We start from the raw sequence: 27,873 nt of genomic DNA, 5'->3' as shown, positions 1-27,873 counted from the left end.
TATCTTCGGTTATTTTTTTTTCATAGCACGCATCCAACTCGTGTACCAAGTGCACAACGTGGTATGAACTTGTGTACAGTAAATGTGGCGGACAAGTTAAATTTTACGAAACACAAACTGAGACGTAACAAATTATATGATTTATTATGAAATGGTAATGCTTTGTCAACAGCTCATAATATGTAAGGATTGAACGAATAAACTTATTTATTAAGTAGATTTCTTTGTATTTTGAAAATCAATTTCAATAGATATAAATATTTTGCATGTACAATATCATATATATAAAGTGCACACACATATAATCATGAGAATGCCGAACATACATTAGACTATGTAGCATATAATGTGTAAAAATCATTTTTACACATTAACATGTGCAGTATACAAAGTATATGTTACAATATTCTAAAATATAAAGATTATATTCCATACATTAAAGTATTTTAAAATATAAATAATATACAATGTACAATACATAAGTAAATATGCGTATACTGAATTAAAACCACATTTAGTTAATGCAAAATAAGCAGGTCTCCCTTGTAAACATCATGTCATACCTAGAATAAATGATCGCTACATTAAAATCACTATTATTTTCATATAGTATAGGTGATGAATTATATCAGTACGAACATGTAGGAAAATTAACATTTTAGTGAAATAAATAATAAGAACATGTACTGTTAATTATTATAAGTGGATAATTTGATAAAATTTATAAATTCCCGTGAATAGAGACAGACAATTTTCGTGCAAGGTAATTTTTGTAATAATGTTTAATAATTTTTATCACATTTTGAAAGTTGTACTATAGTGCAGTGTTACTTAATTTTTCTGATATGATTATCATTTGAACAAATTGGCAGCATTACTTTCCATTTATCAGGTAAAAATATATTAATAAACGAGCTTATAATAAATTCTATTACTACCATACTTATACATGCTATTTTATTATAAATAATTTAAATATTTTACAGATTCCATTTTACCAATAGCTTAGAGTAGCAGGCAATTCAAGTAACAGACACTGTGGAAGTAATATGAAATATATTTATATATGTAATAGGTTGTTCAATAAATTTTGTCGTTCGATAAAACTTATTGAACAACCTAGTACTATACTTTTCAATAAATTTTATCGAACGACAAAACTTATTGAACAACTTAGTATATTATTATTACAAATCTAGAATAATTAAAAAGTAGTAAAAAACATATCATATAGTTTCAATATACTCTATGTTTTTATTCCTAATTATATTTTTATTTTTATTTTTATATAAATTATATTTTGCTGATAATCAACCAAGTAAAATGCGGACACAATTTTCTTGGATTACCTTCAAAGAAGTAAGTGCATTATACTTATCATGCGCTCATTCGCACATGTACACATTTTAATTAGCCCAAAACGGGTAGTTGGCGCTGCTAACTTGGCTTCAACTTATAATATGTGAGATTGGGACCTTGATTCTCATTGTTGCTCTGACAAGTTTGCGTTCATTTAACATATGGCGTACAAAAGTCCGGTAGTGACCGTGAAACAGGGCCAGCTGCGTGGTGTTATCGAAGAAAATGTCTATGGTGGCCAATTTCTTGCGTTCCGTGGGATTCCATATGCGAAGCCGCCCATTGGTGCGCTAAGATTCAAGGTGAATTGTTAATATAACTAATTGTTAATAGCATTAATCGTGCAACTGCCGAATTCTATAATTAAAGGTACAACAGGTACTACCGACGTTGATCGTTGTCTGTATGGTGAATTTAACTTGAAATATTAATATAAAGGGCGTATCTTGTTTGTTTGTGAAGAGTAAAACAATTCTATGAGATTAAATTGATTGATCTCAACGTTTCGATTATTCTCGGGAAAACAATTTCTTTAAAAACCGAAAATGTAAACATACATGTGAGTCACATGTAATATTGTCTATCTTCGTGATAAAAATTCGGGACCGTCAATTATCCTGATAGAATCGATTGAGAATTTATTCTCAGAACTGGTCAAATTCAAATGGACCGCTCAAAGAGGACAGTGAATGCAATGAGATGTAGCACGCGAGCGAGCCTGACATGTATACATGGTCAATAAAAACTGTGTACACTCCACATATGCATGGCTGCCACACATTATGGATAAGTACTTCTCTCTCTTTACAGAGTTGGAAAGAGTACGCTTTTCTACTAGTGGTTGCCGTTCATCTGTAGTGCTGCCAGGTATTTGTTGACAATTATGTATTGGTAGATGAAAAATTTGATCCCACGCGTTCAAATCTTCAAAACGGTACCGAACGCGTATCGGTGTGTCAAACCAATACAAATTAATATTCTTTATATTTTTGTTTATATCTTTATGAAAGTAATATTAATCGATTGACTATCTTATTCAGACTATTTTTAATTATAATTTATATATAACTTCCATTACGTATAATCAACCCTTTCTTTAACTGGTGATTAAGTTAGCATTCAGCCATAGAATGACAATTGTGTTGAATTTATCTATAGCCATATCTTGTTTTTCTTCCGATTTACTTCGATATCCGCGGAATGTGTTTATTCATTCAATGGAAGTCTTGCTTGCGATAAATGAGGTAAATCACCGGTAGGTTTGACAAATTTAGTGTTTAAAATATGATGTGACATATCACCAACTTTGACATATAAAGGCTGTCCTACGCAAATAATCTGTATTTGCATACAATAGACCCCTGCAGAATTTGGATAATATATTTCATGTTATAGGAAATGTACAAAATGTAAAGACACATCATTCACGAGTAAAAAAAAATTTAATCAATTGTTTCTGAAAACAACTGAACCGACGCATATCTCCCGTATGTTACGTACGTAACTGAGAACCTCCGTTTGTTATTGCATTTGGAACTGTCTCTTGAAACTAATTAGAAAATCTCTAGGGCCATTTAAATAATTTAAATAAATTGATTGTGCTGTGAGGTGCCCAACATCTTGAAAACTATTCTTGTACTATGTTCACGTTCACTCGATGTATTACCGAATCATTATTACTCGTACCGTTGAACAATATATCGCGCAATAAAGTGTAATTATTTTTTTTATTCCTGATATTCTAATACATCTGTTTAAATTATACTTAATGGAAATCTACTTCCAATTTTTTTCAAAAATTTTAACATTTTGGGTACCAAGTACATGTTAGAATAAAGCATGTGAACAGTTTATTAACTCTTTGCACTCTAATCTCTTTTTTCAACTCCAGTCTCCTTGGTAATATGACGGTAAAAATAGTAACTTTTTAAAAATTGAAAATCTAAAATGTAAAATTATTCACTCGAAACATGTTGTATAAATTATATTGATAGTGGGTTTAGTTATTCATGAGTAAACATGTGCAACTAATGCATAAATTTCACTTTGTTCCGATTTTACAAGTTTTTAACTTGTTCAGTAAGTAGCATGATTATACATGGTAAACCAATAACAATTAACATCTTTAATATTTTAGAAATTGGGAGCAAGAGAAAAATTTATTGAACATAGTTTGCATTATATAACACGGGACATTCGAAAGACGTTAATATTTATTATTGTACTTTACATACGGATACTGTGATTCTTAACACTTTAGTAAGATCACATAACAAGATAAATATGATAAGGTGTGATATGATATGATAAATATCATAGGTCTTTTACAAACTGTTTAAGACATTTTAGTAGGTTTATATGACGAGATAAGTATAATATGACCTTCTGTTATAGATAAGAGTGTACAGGTACCAGATATTAGGTGTTTAGGTGAGCTTAAGAATACTTTGGCGAGCTCAAACGAGAACGTAACAATAAGTAGATACTTGAGACATCTGAACTCTCGGGTAGCGCGATCGTTTCGGGTAAGTCAATTCGGAAAAGGCAGAAGAAGAAATCGACGATATAGTAGAATCGAAATTCTTACATTAACTTACGATTTTAATCAAATTGTTTCATAACTATTTTAATAAGTCACAGTTAGGTATTTATATAATTAACGGTTACACAGAGTCCAAATCAAGATATAAATTTAATAATATATACTTTTTAAACACAAAGAGAGAAAAATACAGATATTTTTGTGGCAGTAATTTGGTTCGGATTGAAGTAACATGTTAACATTGATACATTTTGAAAGAAAATTGAAATGACTGATTAATGATTAAGAATTATTGGTTTCTCGAATAACTTCATCGTAAAAATGTTTATAAGATTAAATATTTCATCGTTTTTACCAACAGAAAAGATATTTATACAAGGTTAAATACTCTCGATGTCGTCAGAGCTATTAAAGCTCTAAGTGGGGTGATACCGATTGTTTTTAAAAATGTAAATCAAGAGATAAACGATGGCAAACAATTTGAAATATTATCACTTTAATTCGTACTTATATTATATTACTAAATGTTTATATCCTAAATTGGACTTTATATAACTGTTAATTATATAAATACCTAACCATAAGTAATTAAATAGCTACGAAATAATTTCATTGAAATCGTAACATAATGTAAGAATTCCGATTCTTTCCTACCGCTAAACGCTTTTTTCCTCTTTCGAATCAACCTAAACGTATCGATCTACTTGAAACGATCGAGCTATCCGAAAGTTCAGATATCTTAGATGTCTTAAATGTATTTATTCAATATTGCCCGAATTTTTCCTGTTCGAATCGACAATTCGGGTATTTACACACTCTTAGTTATAAATCACAATAACTCTTATTGGAAGATGAATGTAAAAATATAGTATTATATTGAGAAAAAAAGTATACATATTTCAGAAGTTGTATTGTCTCCTCTCTTAATCTTAGTTTCAAAAATACTTTAGATATTGATTCGTACCGGTTCACCTTGATCTCGCAATATTAATACAAATTGCTTCATCACGTACGTTTAATTCTATTGGTGTTCTTAACAAGAATATAAGGTATTGCATTACCAAATTTCATCTATAGTGATTTTGCGTTAGCTGTAGTGATAGAAATTCAAATCTAACTTTCGAAGCGTTTCGAATTTTTTCAAAACTAAGAAACTTCGAATCTTGATTCGTGTAAATGGAACTGGAATCCCGAATAGACGGCACGTATCAGCGACAGTTAAATAAAGAAAAAGATAGGTCTTCTCGAGTAAATATCAGAGAATTCTATATCTATATATCCCATTCTCGAAAAATTGCTTTGCAAAACTCTTTTTTTTCAAAGATGGGAAATATTATCAATAATAAAAGAGATATTTTGTAACGTAGAAGTTAAAATACAACTATATTAATAAAAGTGTCGAAAATTATTATATTTTTCGTATGTCCTGAATATAGTTGTTCCGTTCGCACGCACGATAACCCGTAATGTGACATGACTGATCAAAACTTCGAAATGAATAAAAAATTACACGACTTCAAAGCGAATCAAGAGTTTTAAGACTTCTGAGCGAGTTCAGACTTTCAAGACTTTCTGAGGTTCGAATTAGATTTGAACTTTTCGTTGTACATATATGTACATTTTTTTTTATCTATTCAGCTTCAATAATACGTGATATAAGTTTGGCCCTAACCGTTTTGGTATATTTAATAATAAAGGATAATTGTTTTTTTTACCTAGGATGCAGTACCTCCTGAACCATGGACAGGAATCAGAGATGCCTTGGAGTACGGCGGCAATTGTGCTCAGTTTGACATTTTCACGCATAAATTATTTGGAGGCGACGATTGCTTGTATCTGAATGTCTATACACCATTAAATGAGGCATCCTTGAAGCGTTCGGTAATGGTATGGATACACGGTGGTGCCTTTGTTCATGGGTCTGGTGACAGCAGAATTTATGGACCTGATTATCTCATCCGGAAGGACATTGTCCTGGTTACGATTAATTACAGACTTGGTGTCTTGGGTAGGTTACCATTTTTTGTAACAGTGATAAACTGATAATATTAGCATACACAGTTATTTAGTATTGCAATTTTTTCATATCAATCGTAACAATGTTACATGAAATGTTTCATTCAAAACAGTTTCAGTTGTTAAGGAATGAAAATTGTTTGATCGCCAATGAATCATTCCAGGCTTCCTCAGTTTGGAGAATGAACTGGCACCTGGTAACCAAGGATTGAAGGACCAAGTGATGGCTCTGAAATGGGTTCAAGAAAACATCTCGAATTTTGGTGGAGATCCTGACAACGTCACCATATTTGGAGAAAGTGCTGGTGGAGCTTCTGTACATTTTCTTACTATATCACCATTAGCTCGAGGTACAATTAACTATAAAATTTCAATAACATCTGAAAATTTATTTTTCATTGACAATATTCTTTTACTATTTCTACTCCATAGAGTTAGAGTCAAAACTCTTTTCTTTTACATTTTTTTATCATGTTGTCGTGCTTTCTTTTCGACTTGGTTTGACGTACGAACAATTGAAAAATTTATTGACGAGTTACTGCCTTTCTTACAGGATTGTTCCACAAAGCAATATCGCAAAGCGGAGTAGCGATGAATCCTTTCGCCCTGATCTATGGAGAACCGAAGCAGTACGCGTTCCGACTGGCTGCCCAACTCGGCAAAGAGACAACCGATCCTGAAACGGCGGTGGAGTTCCTGAAGACAATAGACGCACAACAGCTCGTGACCGCCGGGAGAAAACTTCTTACACCAGTGGTAAAGTTTATCAAGATGCGGGGAAGCGTTTTATTTATCAAATCAGTTTTGACGTAGCCAATTCTTCCTTTATTAAAAACGTATAAATAAATATGAAAAAAATTCACAGAGTACCTGTTTGAAAAATGAATATTAACAAGTTTAGCATAACAATTCGTATAACATTATTAATCGTTTAAGATTTTTCTACAATTGTAGAGTGGAAGTACCAAAAAGGTTAAAAAAAAGTTAAATATATGGAATTTGTCTGTAATTAGGTGCTATGTGTCCAATGAAATTATTCCTAAAATAAAGCATTATGTCAGCAATTTTTCATCCCTTATAGAATATCAATGTAACAAAAATATTTTCTTTTCATATTTAAAAAACATTTATTTGGTATTTAGTCTTCCTTTAATATTAAAATAAAATTTTGAATGATTCTTGAATTTTGAAATTTATAGGATATGTTGGTCATATTTGGAGTATTTGGCCCTTGCATTGACAATAAATCTCTAAATCCATTTCTGCCACAACATCCATCGATTCTTATGAAAGCCTCACCAAAAGTGCCCTACTTGATCGGTTATAACAGCAACGAAGGAAGCATATTGGTTAACTGTAAGTTCATTTTGCTTTTTTTCTTAAAAAGATACTTGCATAATGAATTACACGAATAATTAATTTTATTAAATTAACAATTTGTATATCTACGTGTAATTTCTCAAATAAGAACTTTCTGAACATGCAATCCTTCAATTTTGTTCATGTTTCTAAATATGTTTCCAGATTCATTATGAACTCTGAAAAGGAAATAATATTATCGTTTCAGATATGCGACTCGTGGGAAAGTGTTACGATTTATTTTGACCCTAAAATTATGAAGTCCTTGTTTGATCTTAAATTACTTGTCGTTAGCATGTTTCTTAATTGTTGATTTCTATGTTTTTAGTAATACAAAACGGAGAAATTCTCGAAAAAGTAAACACCGATTTCGAAGTAGCCGTACATCCAGAGATACTGAAGTCGCTGAAAAAAGATGGAATTTCTGTCACGGATGTGAAACGTATCTACTTTGGCGATCAACTACTTAGCGAAAACACGATGCAAAACTATGCAGATTTCCTAAGCGATATGATGTTTCTTCAGGGTATTCACGATGTACTTAAAGTTTTACGCGAGAAAGACGCTCAGATTACGTATTTGTATAAATTCACCTACGACACTGGCGACTCGCTGTTGAAACAAACATTGAATATTACTTTACCAGGTATAAATAAATAATATACAATAGCTTCTTACTGTCATAGTTTCTGCCTCTATAATTGTTGGGTACTTATCACCACCATTTTAACTGTATATTACTCGCTGTCATTGTTTTTTATTCTCATATTTGATGTAATGACAACTGTCCTGATATGTAACTCTTATTTTTTTAACAACTTTTTGCATCGCGATAATGCTTGAAGTATTCAAACTAATGATATGTGGTTTTAGACGCAGACGATTAACAATTTAACAAATATTTAACGTTAAAGTTTTGAAGAAGATTTATCTTTGATAATGTACTTAAGTATTGTTGACTCTTTCAATGTTTAATTTAACACGTTGATGTTTATACCGTTTATAGGAACAACGCATGCAGAAGATCTATCTTTTCTCTTCTACCCTCACATGTTAAAGGAATTAAACTTAAATCCCCCAGAACCGGGAAGCGAGAAACATAAAGTCGTGGAGTATTTCACTCAAATGTGGACTGACTTTGCAAAAACTGGGTATGCTATACAAAATTTTATTTAATTCTATGAATTTGCATAGAATAATTTTATTCACTATACTCTATTTCTTTTTTTATACATATATAAAAACTTTAATGATCAATTTGTCTAAATTTGCAATTCAATTTATTTGAAACATAATAAATGAATTATATATATATATATGAACTAGACAGAACTAGTTACAATTGTGCCAAAATATCTTAGCTTTCAAATTTTTTGTTTTTATTTGAAGAAATTCACAATGATAATCGCAATTTCATAATAATTTATTCGTTTTTTATATTTTATAAGTGTATCACTACACTTAACTTATTTTAATCGTGTCTTTTTCCGTTTGTTTCCTTATTTATGGAATTCAATTCCGTTTGTTTACTTATTTGTAGAACTCAATACAAATTATTCTGACAATCTGATCGTATTTGCGTCTTTTTACATAATTCAATAATTTTATATATATTTGTTTCTTATTTAAGGAATCCAACTCCAGTGACCACAAAGCTAATCCCAATGATTTGGAAACCGCTGGGAAAGAGCGACGTTTATAATTATATGGAAATCAGTGACACACTTTGCATGAAAATTGGGAAACAGGAGGAACACACCTCTGACTGGAAAAGAATGAAGAACAAATTATGATGTCAATTAATTTTATATATTCTACTTATTATTTGTACGTACGTTTTCTTGAAAATTAATGATCGATTCTAAATGATTGCATAATTTCGTAAAATTTTAGATAAATAAATCAAAAATAAAAATTAATATAATTGATGTAATTTCTTTGCATAATGTGATAACTGTAATATTCAATGTTTCGCCAGATTTTTCATTATTAAAATTTTGTTTATTAGCAACGTTTTAGCTATTAGAATCATTTAATTCAGAATGTTACCTGATATCAAATATATTTTTAGTTTTTGAAACTATTATCAATAAAATTCAATTTCCTTTTTACATGAATTAATATATCCTCATCAGAATGGTCAAAGTTAAAATTATTTTGTTTGCATTTTTATTTTTTATTTTATAATTGATTTTTTCTGTAAATTTTATGATATCTACTACTTTTTCTACTTGCAATTCTGCAAGTTCTCTTCGTTACTTACAATTCTATACTTCAAAAAACTTTAGGGAGTCGAAAAAGAAACAAGTCTCTCTCTCTTTCTCCCTTAAAATATCTAAAATTAGACTTACCGACAAATGGTACATGATCTTGATCGAGTGGTTTTCGCAACTACTCAACGTTTTTATTCTTTAACGAAAGATAAGTTTTATCTTGTTAAAATGCTTTAAATTTTATCTGTGAAAATGAATAGAACTTTTTGTTACAATATTTTCTGCAAATAATAAGTTTGATAAAACCGTAAATGATAAACAGAAATAGTTCGTCTACATTTACTATCTTTACCAACTTCGGTAATTCAATGGAATATAATTCATAAAACATCGTTTTTAAATGAAGAGTATTTCTAATTTTTAAAATCTATGTTATAGATCGTATTACCTTTCTTAAAATATCATTGCCAAATCTATGGAAGCCTAGCCTAGATGATAAGGACCAGTTTGGTAAGTCTTTTTGAAATACGTCATTAAAATGCAACATTTTGACTTAAGAAAATCTTTAGACGATTTACTGGTTGATCTAAAGATTTTCACATTCTCACGCATAAGTGACAGATGGACTCTGTGCGTAGTCACCGACATATCGAGGCAGATAATCTAAGTGGATGGAGGGACTAGACAAAGTAAACCGCTACCCAAATTGAAAAACTGAAAATTGTCAATGACACTTGCCATTTCTACACATGGGTAAACCTAGGCATTGCCTAGAAGCGCCAAACAAAATGGAACGCTTGAAATTTCATCGATTGTAATAATTATTTATTTTTTTTATTATACATCGATTTTTTCCTATACGGTATTAACAATTCTAATATTTTATTTTTTTATTACTATGGTTCTGTCTAAAAGCGTAAATAAAACAAATGTAGTTCTGACTACAACTTTCAGAATTAAATAATACCGCTATAAAAATAATTTACTTTGTATGAAAATTGTATATCTTCTTTATCAATTTATTGAAGTTTCTAAACTTCGCCTAATTATACATTTATAATAATTAACAACGTTTGATTACACTACTTACTTTACTGACAACTTCATTTTTTGAGAATTTTTTTCCTAACATAAACCACCCCTTTACACTTTATGCGTGGTGCTCAATGACACGTCATCGATATGAACAAGATGAGTGGTTATGTCTACTAGCGCCATCTGCCCGTTTTACGCTAACTAAACGTGGTTTTAACACAGTACATCTACGCTTGGACCCCCTGGTTCGTGCAAGTCCATCTGAGTTCATCGTGATCTTGTAGACGCAGTTGTTGTGGAGTGCATGCGTTTGATGGGTTACCTTTTATGGTGATTCGAGTAACAAGAAAACATTGGTCAAACTTGTAATGTTCTAATAGCAGATCGAAAGGGGACCTTCTGAAAAAACGTAAGACTTTCATGTTTTTTGTTTAGTCTTCATCGTTTTAACATTCACCTCCTCATTTACAAAGAGATAGCACTTTGTAAATATAAAGATGACGGCATCTTGTGAATGAATAAGCGACCTGTCTTATGCTGTGGATAACATTTTACAGGTATCGGGTACACCTGAAATATATGAAAAAAATTTACTGAAACTTAATAAATTAAAATTTGTTTCACTGATATAAGAAATGTTTCTCAAGTTGGAAATTAAAGCGTGGGAGATCTCGAATAACCGCACCTCGATTGCCTTTTATTCCTTCAGTTGGAAAACAATTAATTATAATTTTATTTTAATACCTTCTTTTTTTTTCCTAAATCGTTTCTTTTTTCTATATATAACTATTGTGCTTAACATGAAAATCAGTTCACTATCTAAATAGACGAATTACAATTTTGAATGAAAATCTTGTTTCTTTTATTTTTATTGAAAAAATTAATTAATTATTTTGATCATAATTTGATGTTCAATTGTATTTAAAGTATTAAAATAAGGTGACAGGTTGACATAATCATTTAAGAATAGTCACTCTTGCAAAGTTTGTACTGTATTTATAAATAAAGCTACTAGTTTGTCCTAATTTTAAGTATTACATTTATTAAATTGTTTTTATCTACAACAAAAACATTGAAAATTAATACTTTACATTTCTTTTTCTCAGAAAATTAAAATAGGTACTGAGTATATATAATTTAAGAATTCGATGAGTCAACAATTACAGGAACATGACCTCACACCTGTTTCCTTATTTTCTAAAAATATTTCTATAAAGTTATTATAATTCAATTAGTACTTAATAATATAAATTTTCTTCATATATTTTCATTATTTTAGTCATGAAAGTATATTTTATACTCTTATAATCTATAAAATTATGTTAATTTAAAATAAACTTGTTTTTTAACATTTTTAAAGCAACACTTCTAACCCTTATTTTTATATTTATGTGTGTAGAATGTTTGGCAGCTTAGGATGGATTATATCAATAGCGATTGTTATATCGTTAGCAAAGGCCAATTATCCGCCTCCAGAGAGACTGACAGGAATGAATCCTTGCATTAGCAAGCAAACATGTCATGAATGTATACAAACACCACATTGTGCATGGTGTGCTGCACCGGTAAGTTCTATTTTTATAGGTATACTATAAATTACATTATATATTCATTCATTAATTTTGTTTGCTACAGTTACATATCATATTTTTTATATTAAACAAATAATAATTCAATTATTTATATTGTACGTTAGATGATATTAATAAACAACTCTTAAATATATTATGGAATAAGATACAGCGAGTAATCTCAGCAAAGATAGAAAAAAAATTATACTAGAAAAATGTATGATAAAATCTATTTTCTTTTGATCATATTTTTTTATAGATGTAATTTTAACTGAACTATATAACTTTTTAAATGCTCATTAGAGTAAAATAACTTTCTGGCTTAAAAGTATGAATTATTGTTTTATTTAAAAGATATTGTAATTGTGCTTTGTAGGTACATCCTTATAGACGAAAATATATGGTCAGAAGAAAACAGATTTTATTAAATTATACTATTTTGTATTTATCAATTTTTTTATATCTTCACTTATGAAAGAGCCTGTTTTAATTCTCAAAATAAATTACTGTGATTATTTATTATTATATATAATATACTTTGTGTATTAAAATAATATGTCATCTAATAAACATACTTCTTTTTTTTATAGAAATTTTCTGAAAAGCGGTGCTTTCTACCAAATATTAATACCAAAATATTTGCAACATGTCCGACAGAATATACATGGAACCCGGACAATGTTTTCAGTATGATAACGCATCACAATTTAACAAAAGGTGGCTATACCAGTGCTGGTACCAGTAGTTATGAGTATTCATATATGAATTCTAGCTCATTTAGCTCTAGTTCACAATCTAACAGAGAAAGTAGTAGCAATAGTAGAAGGCAAGAAGCTATACAAATTTGGCCACAAGAAGTTAATTTAAAACTAAGAATAAGTAAGTTATCACCGTTTTTATGTGATTTTGAAAAATTTTAATAAAAAACAATATATGTCTACAATATGAAATGATATCAATATTTTCAGGCGAAGCACATAGAATGACCTTTGCTTATTCACAAGCTGAAGATTATCCTGTTGATCTGTATTATCTTATGGATTTGAGTAAATCAATGGAAGATGATAAAAAGAAATTGTCAGATTTAGGACAACTTTTAGTAGAAAGTATGAGTAAAATTACAAGTAACTTCCGATTAGGCTTTGGCAGTTTTGTTGACAAAGTTGTAATGCCTTATGTTAATACAATGCCAAAGTCGTAAGTTTCCTATGATAAATTTTTATTTCTATATATACGTAATAAATAATATTAAATTTATAGTCACTTTTATATTTCAGGTTAATAGAACCATGTGATAGATGTGCAGCACCATATGGATACAAAAACATTATGACATTATCTCAAGACACTAGTCATTTTGCAGTAAGTAATCAATAATTCTATATTTTAATATCCTCTTCATAAAAAGTGTTATTTAATTGTTTCATGTAGAGTTTAGTGCGTAATGCTTCAGTGTCTGGAAACTTGGATGCGCCAGAAGGAGGATTTGATGCAATAATGCAAGCTATAGTTTGTAGAGGACAAATTGGTTGGCGCGAAAAAGCACGTAGATTGTTGGTATTTTCTACAGATGCTAGTTTTCACTATGCAGGTGATGGTAAACTAGGTGGAATTGTAAAACCAAATGATGGCGAATGTCATTTAGATATCACTGGACTTTATACACATTCATCTTTGCAAGACTATCCAAGTATTTCTCAAATTAATTTAAAAGTTAAACAGAATGCTATTAATATTATATGGGCTGTCACTGAAGAACAAATAGATGTATACAAAAGACTGACTAAACACGTAGAAGGATCTTTTGCTGGCAAACTGTCAGATGATTCGAGTAATGTTGTAGAATTAATTCGAGAACAATACGATGCAATTTCAAGTTCAGTTGAAATGAAAGATACAGCTAGTAGTGCTGTAAAAGTAAAATATTTTTCGAAGTGCTTGAGTACTGGACCACTCATTGAGACTTCAAAATGTGATGGATTAAAAGTTGGAACAAGGGTCGAATTTATTGCAGAAATTGAAGTCACGAGTTGCCCGGAAAATAGATCAGAATGGAAACAAAAATTTGACATTTATCCAGTAAGGATAGAAATATTCACATTTGTATATTTACGTTTCACATGTGTTTAAAAACAGGAAACAAAATAATATTTAAATGTATTAATATTTTTTAGGTTGGTATTAATGAAACTCTTACTGTAAATCTGGAAATGTTATGTGACTGTGAGTGTGAACGTGAAGGTCTTATGTATGAACCAAAATCACCAGAATGTAATGGTGTAGGAACTTTAAAATGTGGCGTTTGTGAATGTTATGATGGATTCTTTGGAAAACGCTGTGAATGCAGTCCTCATCATGAAATGACAGGATTCGATAAACATTTTCAGTCTTGTAGGCCTGATAATACTTCTCTCGTGGATTGTTCAGGGAGAGGAACCTGTGCATGTGGCCAATGCGAGTGCGAAGAAAGAGAAAACCCGGACGAAGTAAATATATACATATTCTTAATATACAAATTTAACTTTTTAGTTCTTGATTTAAAATTTTTAATATCATTTTATTATTTTTATTTGTTACAGGTGATATCAGGTCACTTTTGTGAGTGTGATAATTTTTCGTGTGACCGAGATCAAGGTTATTTATGTTCTAATCATGGAACTTGTGAATGTGGACAATGTGTCTGCAATGCTGGATGGACTGGACCATCTTGTAATTGTAGATCTTCTAATGAAACTTGTATTGCACCAGGAACTAATGGAATATTATGCTCAGGACATGTAAGAGTTTAATATTACAATGCATAAAAGTTTTATTATATCTTATTATCTTATTTTTGTATGTACCGTACAAATTCCACTTTTATTATATTTCTTATTTAGGGAGATTGTGTTTGTGGTGAATGTATCTGTCATGAAGAAGGAAACATGCGATACTCGGGCAAACATTGTAATAAATGTCCAACGTGTCCAAGTCGCTGTGAAGAGTTAAAAAACTGTGTATTGTGCCAAATGTATGGTACTGGAAATTTTAGCGACAAAGAAGAATGTGCAAAAAATTGTAAAGAATTTGTTCCTGAACCAGTTGAGACAGTTATACCAGATGTTGATAAGGACGAAGAACCATGTTCTGGTATAGATGAGGATGACTGTAAATATAATTTTGTTTATTATTATAATGAAACAAATTGTCTGAAAGTACGAGCCCAAAAAGAAAGGGAATGCCCACCACAAGTCTATATGCTGGGTATAGTATTAGGTGTAATAGCAGCAATTGTTTTAATCGGCCTTGCATTATTACTTTTGTGGAAGTTATTAACAACTATACATGATAGAAGAGAATTTGCAAAGTTTGAAAAAGAGAGAATGATGGCTAAGTGGGATACGGTAAGCATTTTAAATACTCTTTTCAATCAGATATATTTATATTTCAAAGTCCTTTATTGTACATTTTTTTGAATAGGGAGAGAATCCAATTTATAAACAAGCCACATCGACGTTTAAAAATCCAACGTATGCTGGAAAATGAGAACTGTAAGGATGATCTCTATCTAATAAAACAGTGTTTCCTAATTCATATGCCGCGACACACCTACGTGTAGCGAGAGTGCCTCAGGTATGTCGCGGAAATATATATCTTTGGAAATTTATTATATTTTTGGTAAATTTTCGTTAAATAAATAAATAAATAACTTTTTTTAAACTATATTTGGATCAATTATATTTGATACACTTATTTTTTTTTTATAAACAAAAATTATATGAAAGTGTATTATGATTATGGCAGTTTTAAACATTTTTATTTTAAAAATGATTGTGTGTCACAAAAATTTTATTAAATTTAATATGTGTTATTAATCCAAAAAGATTGGGAAACACTGTAACAGAGAAAGCAAAACTATTACATTGCAGTAAATTGTGTTTTTTATATAAATTTTAAACTGGTTAATATTTAAATGATAAACAATAAACTTTATCGCGCATCAAAAGAAGCTTTAGGAATAGATAAGATAGTTTTTAACATTGTAATGCATAAGTATTTAATGGAAATTAATGTAGTGTGAAATTTTATCAACCTATTCATTAAGTATGATATTATAATACTGCCATATAACTTAGACTGCTATGTATGAGAGTGTGTGCATGATAGCGTAGATGTAATTTATATACAAAGGATAATAATTTCTATACAATGAAAAATTGCAATCTAAGAATGAATATCTGTACGGTAGTATGATATCGTATAGATTTTAAAATTTACAATTTATTTTACCATGCATTTTATATACAAGTGCCTTTTTCTCACAACAAATATATTTATAATTTTTTAATTATCTTTTTTAGTCAGAAATTTAAAAGGAATATTAATCTTTCAAAGAGCTTTATTCACATTCTCTTTAAACTGATACCCAGAGTATGATAATTTTTTCTTTTAAATAACATATTTATTAAGATTTTTCATACATTAATATGTTTCAAATAAGAAATACAAATAAGGCACATTAAATATGTGATATTGCATTATCTAAAACGTTATTTACAGTTGTACTTTAAGAAATGATGATCAATTGTTTTCATCCTACGTCTTCCTTATTCTCACAGGTTTTACATTTCATAATGGATGGTTTGAAAATGTATGTAGGAAATTGTATAAATGTATAAAATAACAAAACGCATAGTAATAAGTATAAATCATTTTGCAATTGTTAAAAAATATAGATAATACGCCTTTTTTTAGTTATATAAAATATTATGTAGGTGAAAGGCCACAAAATTTTGTTGCCTATTCCCTATTTTATACATAATAGGCATACAATTAGTAAAAACTTAACGCAGCTCTTTAAAGCAACCTAAATTAACATTCAGAATATATTAAAAAAGTAACACAATACTTTGTAATGTATTGTATTAATCAGTTTTAATTATACTAATAACATGTGATTCATAACTTTTACAACATTTTATTCTTATTTAAATATTTAAAAACAAACTCTTCAAATAAAAAAATCAAATATATTAAGCTAGAAAATAAATTTTCAAATAAGGAATCTCAGATATAAACAATTATTGTACGTGTGTGAAATTATCTACTGGATAACATATACAAACATTGTTTATATTTTAACATTGATAATGATAAAAAAATGTTAGCTTATCTTATGATATCAGTGTAAGATAAAGTAAATACAACATTATATCATCATGTGTTGACAATATATTTTTGTGCGCGCATTTATATATTGACTTTTGTAGCCTTGTTCTCACAAATAAACTACTTCTATACGAGTGTATTTTATAAACTAAACCGATTTCACTGATTTTATGCAGATCAATAACAAAATAATGTACAATAATAATAGATTAAATATTATACACGTTTTTATTTATAAAAATATTTTAATCTAATTTTCCCTTTATATTAAGTATTATAATATAAAAACCTATTTCTACTTTTCCTATTTTGTTTGATCATTAAAAATTAATATAAAATTAAATTTTTAATTTGACTCTCATGTATTATTACATTTTCCTACAAACATGTTTATAGATGCAGTCGGTATAGAGACAATTTGCGCATAAAATTGGTCGCACGATTAGAACGTAGTATATGACGTGTTGCAGCAGCACTTTCCCGATAAACAACGTGATTTTGCACAAGTAAAATTTATACATAGGCAGCATCCGATTCAAGCTTGCTTAGTGAAAAATCACGGTATATAAAGTGTATAATGCGATAGTTGTAGTTTTTTTATGATTAAAGAAAATGATACAAAGACGATTACAGAGAAATGATATTGTTACAAATTATATATTTTAATAAAGATCACAACAGAAATAAAATTGCCTTAAAATTTGTCTCTAATTATGTATATAGACTGCTTTTAATTAACTACTTTCCAATAAAAATATTCTATATCAATTTTATAATTGCTAAATACAGTTTATATTGGAAGAAATGTTATTACTACTGAATTGTATTGGTTTAAACGAAAATTCAATATTGTAGCTGAAATAAACTATATATGTACATACATATATAAACATGAAAGAATTTAATAACATTTTGTCAAAATTAATTCTTTTTATTATTAAAAGTGATTGTATATTTCCCCATAATAAAAAATGTTACATAATTTGTCCTGCAAAGTAAGGAATAAATTATTAATTATTTTGTATTAATTTCATGTAACAGCATACTATGTATGTATGTATGTATATATGAAAACAAACTAAACAGATTTTCTACGCAGATTTAATATTAACACTGACCGATTTTTTAAATGAGAAAGTAATGACTTTTTGCATTCATATAATCCAATAAATTCGGTAAATTGAAGAAAAGAAGAGTCACTCGTAGAATATTCTTAACCTTTTAACGTCAGAATTTTTAATACATTTAATTACAATAACTGAATATTCTGTTGAAAGTCCTTTAAAATTCTTTGTAAAGAATTGTTTGCAAATGAAGTATTGAAACAAATTTGTCATTTTTTATGTCATAAGTAAATTGTAAACTTAAACGTCTATTTTTAAAATTATATAATGATTAAAGAATAAATAAAAACAGGATTTGGGATGGTAATGTGACTTTAATTATAGGCAAACAATAAGATTCTACATAAATTTACATGACTCATCAAACTTGTAAAATCTTTAAGAACAGGGCACTTGATTATTTATAACGATACTGCTATGGTAAAAGTGAAAACCTGAAACAGCACGACCTCGCACAATTTGAAGTTGAATGAAATGATCGAAGAACGACAGTGAAACGGAGAGGTTATTATCCGACCAGAATTTAACTGCATCATTACGATAATAGTGTAACACCGTTGGAAAGGCACCATAAAATAAAATAAGTTTGCGTCACTGATCTTTATTTAGTTTGAATATTTTCCTATTTATAAGTATAATTCTATATTTAATTTTATAAGAAGAATTAAAATCGTGCTTCCTTAAAATAAAATGCACATACGCTATATTTAAATGTTAATGTTTTACGATACTATAAATTTGTCAAGTGTAAAAAATACTGACGCATAATCAAAGCGGGAAAGTTTAAATTGTTAACCATCTAAAATACTACACAACGTTCCTTTATAACTTCGTTTAATTTTATGAAACATAGATAATGTATTTTTGGTAAGCTAAGTGTGAATACAGAAGTAAAATATAGAGGATGTCTTCTCAAGTATTATAATGTGTTTTCCTGAATTGTTATCAGGTATCGATCAAATTTCTTTTTTAAGTTTTAATGTTTACTTGAACTTTTATAATACTCGTGATACTATTATCGAAATGGACGGGGAAGACATTCCCTTCATTTCTTTAACGGAATAGTATGTTAATGAAGAAACTTTAACGAAAAATATTCTTCACAAAAGTACCTTCAGACAGATTTAAACGAATTAAAATCAGTTAATTGCTAATGCATAAACAGAATGAGTTGTCTTTAAAATTTTTTTTAATTTTTTTCATACCTTTTTAACTGTGTAAAATATAAATAATATTTAAAATAAATTAAATACAGAAAAAATTTTGTTTCCTGCTCTTATTATTTTAGTATCTTTCTAATCCGTAGAGTTTATATTTATCACTTATAATATTTTTATTTATTTCGTCAGCTATTACATTTGGTCTTTTTTAGGAAAATAATAATAAGATATAAAATAAATTTTTAATTATTATTCGATAGAAACATGAATCTGTGATTATCTCAAGTCATTATATTGTATTCCTTACCGCTGACTTGAAGTCCCGTGGCAGGAATGTGAGAAAAGTGGAAGAGGTATACCTATCCTCACACGCCATTCAATTCTAGTCCGCTATTCGTCGCGGCAGTTACAGACACTTGTACACTAAGTGACGAAGAAGGTAGCGAGATAGAGAGAAATAATGAGAAACACGCGCAGGCAGAGCCCCATTAGCGTAGTTTTAACATATTACTACTATACATTAGTGGTGCCTAATACAGGACAACAATTTTTGCTAGTTTTTTACAATATGCTAGGAAAGCATTGGTTATATAATTACTAATAGAAGTAAATAAAATTCTTTTCAGGAACAAAAATAATTTAATAAAAATTTAATTTAGAAATAAATGAAAATGAATTTTTGTTCATTTCAAAGGAAGTTATATACAGTGTGTGACACGTAATTGTCGTCACGATTTTTCAGGCACTTCCAATAGTCTGATGAAAAAATGTTTCAGACAAAAGTTAATCATTTTCTGGTCAACTACAAATGTATATATAAAAAAATTTTTCTTGGTAAATATTATAGTAGCTTTCCATTGCTTTTTTAAAAAGATGTATGCTTTTCTTTAATAAAAGTCTTAATTTTCTGATTTTTATTATTCTGTTCGCTCTGCATTTCTTGTATGTCCATTAAAGAAAATTAATTATATTTTAAAAACATCTTCATTACTCCACCTATAGAAAAACTGTTAATATTACATATTTTTTTTTATATTAAATAAGGACTCTTATGAGTCCTTTTTACATATTGAAATACGAACGAAATTAAAATCTATTCCTACTACTATGACAGAGACCGTGGCTAAAGCTCAGAATGAGCGGCTCGTGTGGGGATGGGCGGTCTGATCTCTCTTTGCCCCTGTACCGTCCTGCGAGATTTCGAGTTAGCGGCAAGGAATAGTAGTTGAGAAAACAGAATAACGATCCAAATTATACAAAAAGTTATTATGGTATATAAAATTACAATGTCATTAATCGAAAAACCATATATATCGAAGTTTTATTATATTAACTTTCTATTTAATCTAAACCATTATGCTGTTATCTTAACTATTGAATATTTAATATAAGGGTTATATGTTTTTAAATAAAGTCAAACATCCTCCCCACTCTCTAAGCTCAATAGCCTTTAGAAGTACTAAAGAACTTCGAACGGTTTGAAACAAAAAGAATTTTTTCCCTACCCAAAATTATTTTTAAAAAGACAATTCGCAAACTATTGGATGTAAAGTACACGTAATACTTTATATAAAGTACATGTAACACTGTATCATTCCTCAATTAATACAAGAACAATTAAAAAATAAGTTACTAACACCTTTCCTAAAATAAACAAATCATTATGTTAAAAAATAAAATTGAAATGAGAATCAGGTTACTTACGCTATGAGTGGAAAACGACGAATTAAGATTTAGGATTGAAAAGAACTAGGCTTTAGGATATTAAGAACTGAATTTAATATGAAAGTATACTATTCCAGATTTTTCAAAGTTGCGTTATAACTACCTATTTGTACGTATAATTTTTAAACTACCTATCTGTACATTAAAAATTAAATTGTTTAAAATATGTGTATAAAATACAATGGCTGCACGTATCATGTCAGACATTGTTAACACGACTAAAATTTGAGGATTTACGCAGTTCCATTATACGTTATGCGCTGTTCAACGGTGTCTCGTGTCGTGGTTGTCACGTGTGTCAGCAGGCAAAGGTAGGGTATGTGGAATAGCGCTCGAGCGCCTACATACGTCAGTAACACGGTGAGAGACACAACGTTAACTGGATACCGACTGGTGTTACCGAAAAAAAAGAGAAGGAAAGACAAAAGAAACCTGCGACTCGGAAAAAGGTATCCACGAAATCAACAAGGGCGAACGTGAAATAGCACGAGGGTGTACAATCTATCTCTATCTTTTCTCTGGTGACTTTGTTATTCTCTCCCTCTCTCTCATCGGGTGTCTCTTTCTCCGTGATTCGTTCCCTCTCCGTTTCTTAGCGTTCTAATCGCTCGTTCTTTGTCAGTCTTCGTCACAGTCTTTAGTCTCTATCCTTTCGTTTATATTCGTTTCTGACCCTCTCACTTTCTGTTCATTCTTCTCTCTTCTACCAGTCTATCTATCTCCCTCTTTTTATCCCCTTCTCACTCTGTTCTTCGAGGCAAAGCAGAAGAAACCCCCGCGGTTGCTCGTTCGTTCTCAAAAGTCTTACTCGTTGTCACGCGCTAAAAATACTCCCGCACAGTCTTCCGAGGGTGTACCATGCTAAAGGAGAACGAGAATTAGGACGACAAAAGCAGTCAACATCGACCTGGAACTGTCATGGAACGGCTTTCGAGAGTGGCATGTTATTTTCAATGGATGAGAAACGCGTCACCTCGTGATACAAACGAGGTGGCCGTAGAGGACGAGGGCAAACCTATCGAGGTTGAACAATATCGGAATGTTGGATGCAATTTCGAAGCCTCGAGGCGACTCTGTAGCATTCTGGAGAGTGTCCTTCTTTGGGAGAACTCTGTGAATAGTATCTCCGTCGTCATCGTATTCAACATACTGTTTTGGTGAGTTCAACTACTGTGGGACACTGTGCGTCATATCTCGGTTATAACGTCGCAAGTTATCCACGAAATTCGATCGTATTTTGTGATTACTGTTTTTCTACCATGCAATGGAAGATATCCGTTGCAACATAACTTTACTTAACCTGGACGAAATGAAAATCACAACATGTAAGACAATCGCTAAACAATGATTAATATATACTTCTTTTGTATTGTATAATTGAACGTTCAGGATTTCCCAGTGTTTTCATTTCATAAAGGCAGTTATAACAGTAGTGATACTTGAGTAAGAATTTCGTGCATCGAAGAAAGTGTTGCGCGATACTAGAAACAGCTGTCTTCTAATGCTTTGCAAGTAATCCGCCTTCTGGGTCAAGGTTTGTTGAAGCGTGTGTGTTTCGGCATTTGATGTCGATTGTAAATAACACTATCAATACTCTAGAACTACAATCCTTTACATTTCCCTGTACGTGTTTCTTTGCGATAAGTGAATGGAGAACGTCAATCATATGACGTTATTTACGCATTCTGTAGGCATAAGTCGATAGAAGGGGTCATTGATGGGTTTCCACTGGTGCAAGCAATACACTTTGAAGTCGTCCCTTTCCCCGCAATTACATTTATTCATGATATTCGTGTTTGCTTTGTCGAATGAATTGCATCTTCCCTGCATATTTTCCCACCAGATCCATAGTGCTATTCTAGATGGCAGTGCATGTTGATAATTAAAAAGTATAATCGCGCGACTGAAGATTATCTTATTCCTGTTAACACGTAAATTTTTTTTACTGAAGAAATTTATACGTTAATAAATATAATAAAAAATGTATATTGCAAAACTCTTTGATATACATATACTTCGTTTAATAATAATCTTATAAGAAAAAGTGGAATTATTTAAATCACATTATTAATTATAATAATTTAGCTAAAAAAAATTTTATTTTATTATTCAACGATTTTTAATGTGAGTTGAAAGAAATTCAACATTAAAATATATAAATTATTATAATTTGGTATTAATTTTTACATGTATTTCTTAGGGGAATTATTGTACTTGAGGTCCGTGGCTTTGCTGCAGCCAGCAGTGCTGCGCTGGTCGTAGTCCTCTGTTATAGTACATTAGAAGCCCAAATCCAAAAAGAGAACAAAGCATCTGACACAACTACGTAAGTGTCATAATTCTAAATAATTATGCTCATATACTGAAATCAGTCTGACTAACATGAATATGTCTACAGGTCCTATGCAAAAACAGAACAAATTGAAAAAATAGGAAAAAGAGTGAAATTAGCAATTCATAGTTTAAAGCAGTTGAGGAAAGATCAACCAGGAGTGGTAAAGTTTCATTCATCAATTTAAATATTGTTAATATCTATTTGTGATTACATTGTGAATATAAAGTATTGTTCAGACACTTTGAATACAATGCATATGTTTTGTTTCGTATTTGAAAAGGTCGACTTACTCTGAATGTCAAAAATGGTTTTAGTTTTTTACTGCTGTATGTTCTCTCTCTTTGGGTCTATGGATTATTGGTCGCGCCATAAATGGTGTACTTCTTGCATATACGATATGCATGAGCATTCTACTTGGTCCTGCACTGTTATTAAAGCTACCAAATAAGATGATATCATATAAAGGTGATTTATATCTCATTAAGTATCAAAAGATCGCATGCTTGTTAACTACATAATAATCATATTAATATTAAGATATAATGTAATGAATATAATAATCTAAAAATATATTTTGTACAGAATGGGATAGTGAAATTGAAGAATTTTTACCAGCTGTAACCGAGGACAATCTTCAAGTTCTTACAAGAGCAGGAGAATCAGGAGATCAGTCTCCAACACCAACAAGTGTGTTATCTGATGCTCAAAATGGTATGATCTGTTATTGAGTATTAACAATATTGGTATTTTTAATTATCCATTCATTTGAAAACTTATTTAAAATGTTTTCGAAAATGTTGATTATTTTTTTATAATTATTATTAATCTTTCTAAACAAATAAATGAATTTTTTAACTGCAGAATTCTTTAACGATGAAGACCTTATAGGTCTAAAAATGCCATCACATGAGGATGGAAGCACTGATGGTGTGGAGGTTTCCGAATTAGAACTTAGTGCTGAAGAAACTGATGTGGATGGTATTAAATTTCAACGTGGTCATTTTGAGAAAGGATCATCTTCTGAAGAAGAAGCAGAATTAATTAGTCATAGTGATGAAAGTGGTAGTGAATTTGAAATAATTTATGGTCAGGAAGTTGATGATTTAGACATTGCATGAGAGTTGCAAACATGTGAACTGTGAAGTTATTATTATGCAGAATAGAATTAAAAGCAACTGATAATTTTAAATACACTTTAATTGAATAATGATCTATGTAAAATAATTATTTTGCATAAATTTTAACTACCTGCTTCAATTTACTCTATAAATATTTGTGCAAAGTTGTACATTAAAATTCTAATTAATATCGTTGAAGAAAAATATTTCTTTCTATTTAAATGATGTCAATTATTTTATTAGATCCTTAACTGCTTTAAAAATTTGTATGATAGAACTAGAGATTTTTGATTGTATGCGAATGATAGCTTCTCAGTAGTTACTTATCTTGGTGTATACTTACATTAAAGTATACTTACGAAGTTGTACATATTATACGCGGAAATGGAAATCTACCACCCTAATTTTTATTTTTGATGATATACAAACGAATTAAGTATATCTGTAGTACGTGTACGAAATGTTTGGTGTATATAAAAATTCGATTATCATAAAGAAATTTTAAAAAAGAGATTGATTAAATAAGTAACTTTTGTCAATTTAAATATCGCTTTGACCTTCATGGACGGAAATGATTTGGGTGTATGTGTGCGTGTCCCACGAAAAAAAATATTTACCTGTGAATTTTAATTGAAAAGTTAGAAATTACAAAACCGATTGTGCGGCAGGTAGAAAACAGATAAAAATTGTCATAGTAAATATCAGCTCTGTTTTTGATATTACAAAAGTTACATATGAAAAGAAAAGTTGATCCAGAAAAGAGTTTAATATTTTATAAATATTCAATTGTTATTTTATGTTCCAATTAAGTAATACATGGTCTAATTTTTCCCATTTAGTTTGTATACAAAACAAAGTATAAATAACATACTTTATTAATTAAAAATATCTCATAAATCAATTATTACTGAAATTTAAACTAGAAGAAATTAATTATGATGATTGCAAATGTAAGAGTACTCAAAATTTCCCGCGTTAGATTCAATATCATTTGCACATTGTGAGGTATTGTATGCGTCACGAAAATTGCAGCGAGTCAGTTCACACGCATTTTTCGTTTTCGGTAGCAATAAGAAGAGTCTGAATTGTAAAGTGATTACTTTTGTTTCATTTTGTATCCCTTTTTGTTTAATAAATCACGCGAATTTCATTAGGTTATAAGCTCAGAGCTGTAACTCTTATGATACAGTGATAATTATGCAAGGTTTTAAAAAAAAACTTGTCTTAGGAATCTTAACTTAAATAACTACGTACACGTGTAACCGGTGATTTCTTGAAACATTGCGATTAAATTGTTTAAGCTACAGATAGTTGTTTATTGTAGCACGCAATAATTTGATCATCGTGGACAAGTTAATTGGGAGGAAGAATTTTTTAATCTAGAAATTTGCAACGAAATGGTACCTAGAACTCAAAGAACTATAAGAGATATAGAACCAGACATCAAGCCAGACAAAAAAGAAGCACTGATAAACAAAAAGAAACATGTAGTTTAGAATTGATAAAAAGAAAGAATACAGAATAAAGGGTATAGTTCAACTTGAATAAAGTCTATATATGTATACAGCAAGTTTTGAAGACATTTAGAATGAATGAGTATAAAAAGGAAAACACACTATGCAACAAACATATCAAGCTAACCTTAAGGGAACAAGGACAAATATTAAGGAATATTGATAACAGAGAGCAGTGAGGTGGTTTTTATATCTAGCTTAGGGTACAAAGTTGAACATAAGCTACATAAATTTAATGCTTTGAATTTGTATAATAGCAAACCTAAAGTCCAAAATTAGTTAGATTTGAATAAAATAATGTGTTTTCTGAAAGGAATGATATAAAACAAATTGATCTTTAAGAACGCAACACAGGAGATTTTAATGGCTAGTGTAATGCAGATTGACCATTTGAACAAGTTCAAAGGTTTTATATTACTGACATATTGTGACTACATGCCATGCGTTACTTTGGCAACAATGTGATATTATTAGATATATAAATTAATGGACAAGGAATACAATATCGTATTTCTTTAAAATATCAAGAACAACTCTAAATGAACCATTGTCTTGTTGATAACTAACAACTAACAACTATCCACCTTACATTTTTTACAAAGTCTGAAATAATAATAGAATATAATAAATCATCAATACATATATATTATTCATCTTCTTGTGGACAACAGTTATTTTAACATGTGGATAACACAAGATTCAAGACAATTTGAAGAAAATAGATGTTATCTGAAATAAAAATTTCCACAAACATCCCTTCATTATAACTGCTACAGGTATGTACACACTTCAATTCATCCAATTGAAGTTGATTAACTTTCTATTATGTAAAATCATTGCTCTTTGTCTTGAATATTCAGATTTGAAGACTAATTTTTCAAAGTTTTTCCTGGTAGGACTATGCCATTGTGAATTATGGTGTCCATGCATATTTCTGAGAGCCTAAACTCAGTGCCTAAATTTTTTCCAGTACAAGAGCATCAGTTACCTCATTACACTCATCATACCTCACAAGTTTCCTCCCCAAATGGGGAATACGGTAATTCCACCATCTCTAATTATTGGGGCAAGGTGCTGACATGGGCAATACACTGTTCCTTCTTACTGCTATTGGTCGATATGTATAATTGGAAGAAGCCCTTTTCAATATGCCAGTTTAGTTCTCGAAGAATGTTAATTCCTGAGGCTATTTCTATGGAGTTGTCTCAGAACATTGTTCTGCAATAAAAAACCTTTTTGCATAGAGAGTGGTTTAATACTGAGTCAATGTTCCCCTTAATCGTGTGTATTTCCTTATGACATGGCTAGTGTAGTCATTGTTTAACCAAATTGGGAAACAAAAATTAAATAATCAAAGCAACAAAAAGACTATCATCAATACCCATCCTTTCAACCAGCAAAAGAAGCACTTATATCCATCCTAAAGGACGGTTTCTGCACACAAGGATGAGGCACTGAATAAGGAAAAGAGCCATTTCAACATAGATGCTAATGGGAATGAAGCTAGCTTCTACCCTGAAACAAAAGTAATGTCGATCCCTGCCTGTAGGGAGAAAGAAGGTCCTCCCTTTTTTGGCAGGACTTAAATAAAGAATAAAAAACCAACCCTGATTAAACTCTTTAGGTGCTTACAGGCTCCACAAATTTAAGTATT

At 30.0% G+C, this 27,873-nt stretch overlaps 3 protein-coding genes and 1 long non-coding RNA gene across 14 annotated transcripts; 3 read left to right on the top strand and 1 right to left on the bottom strand.

The window, feature by feature from the left end:
• Positions 1-320: 320 nt before the first annotated feature.
• LOC143147382 (uncharacterized) lies at positions 321-21,698 on the bottom strand. Of its 5 annotated transcripts, none has more exons than XR_012992253.1 (7): positions 19,835-21,211; positions 10,982-11,094; positions 10,580-10,923; positions 9,628-9,733; positions 5,617-6,740; positions 1,350-1,649; positions 321-563 (listed from the first exon to the last, which is right to left on the bottom strand). It is a non-coding gene; the product is annotated as an uncharacterized LOC143147382 (long non-coding RNA). The 5 variants fall into 5 exon arrangements; XR_012992254.1 differs by having other exon boundaries at positions 10,580-10,920; XR_012992255.1 differs by lacking the exons at positions 1,350-1,649; positions 5,617-6,740; positions 9,628-9,733; positions 19,835-21,211 and adding an exon at positions 21,232-21,698.
• LOC143147380 (juvenile hormone esterase) lies at positions 1,481-9,287 on the top strand. The gene is made up of 8 exons (XM_076312590.1): positions 1,481-1,661; positions 5,621-5,909; positions 6,082-6,267; positions 6,471-6,673; positions 7,117-7,273; positions 7,605-7,922; positions 8,283-8,427; positions 8,907-9,287. Exons 1-8 carry the CDS (start codon positions 1,521-1,523, stop codon positions 9,067-9,069), a joined length of 1,602 nt encoding a protein of 533 aa, XP_076168705.1. The 5' UTR covers positions 1,481-1,520; the 3' UTR covers positions 9,070-9,287.
• Positions 9,922-15,799, top strand: Mys (position-specific antigen beta subunit myospheroid). 5 transcript variants are annotated; one of them, XM_076312584.1, is made up of 12 exons: positions 9,922-9,999; positions 10,059-10,303; positions 10,747-10,933; positions 11,924-12,089; positions 12,686-12,974; positions 13,064-13,292; positions 13,373-13,457; positions 13,527-14,174; positions 14,270-14,581; positions 14,675-14,872; positions 14,975-15,478; positions 15,555-15,799. In XM_076312584.1, the coding sequence occupies exons 4-12, from the start codon at positions 11,925-11,927 to the stop codon at positions 15,618-15,620; spliced, it is 2,496 nt and encodes an 831-aa protein (XP_076168699.1). In that variant the 5' UTR covers positions 9,922-9,999; positions 10,059-10,303; positions 10,747-10,933; position 11,924; the 3' UTR covers positions 15,621-15,799. The 5 variants fall into 5 exon arrangements, with proteins under 5 accessions (XP_076168699.1, XP_076168702.1, XP_076168701.1 ...); XM_076312587.1 differs by having other exon boundaries at positions 10,128-10,933; XM_076312586.1 differs by having other exon boundaries at positions 10,105-10,933.
• On the top strand, positions 21,556-26,011 carry LOC143147381 (uncharacterized). Of its 3 annotated transcripts, none has more exons than XM_076312591.1 (7): positions 21,572-21,701; positions 22,094-22,409; positions 23,453-23,578; positions 23,651-23,747; positions 23,902-24,052; positions 24,170-24,298; positions 24,449-26,011. In XM_076312591.1, the coding sequence occupies exons 2-7, from the start codon at positions 22,171-22,173 to the stop codon at positions 24,703-24,705; spliced, it is 999 nt and encodes a 332-aa protein (XP_076168706.1). In that variant the 5' UTR covers positions 21,572-21,701; positions 22,094-22,170; the 3' UTR covers positions 24,706-26,011. The 3 variants fall into 3 exon arrangements, with proteins under 3 accessions (XP_076168708.1, XP_076168706.1, XP_076168707.1); XM_076312592.1 differs by having other exon boundaries at positions 21,583-21,701; positions 22,010-22,409; XM_076312593.1 differs by lacking the exon at positions 22,094-22,409 and having other exon boundaries at positions 21,556-21,701.
• Positions 26,012-27,873: the final 1,862 nt, after the last annotated feature.

The sequence above is a fragment of the Ptiloglossa arizonensis genome, chromosome 5 (assembly GCF_051014685.1).
Source record: "Ptiloglossa arizonensis isolate GNS036 chromosome 5, iyPtiAriz1_principal, whole genome shotgun sequence".
Taxonomy (NCBI): domain Eukaryota; kingdom Metazoa; phylum Arthropoda; class Insecta; order Hymenoptera; family Colletidae; genus Ptiloglossa; species Ptiloglossa arizonensis.
This window is presented reverse-complemented; position numbering and strand designations above follow the sequence as displayed.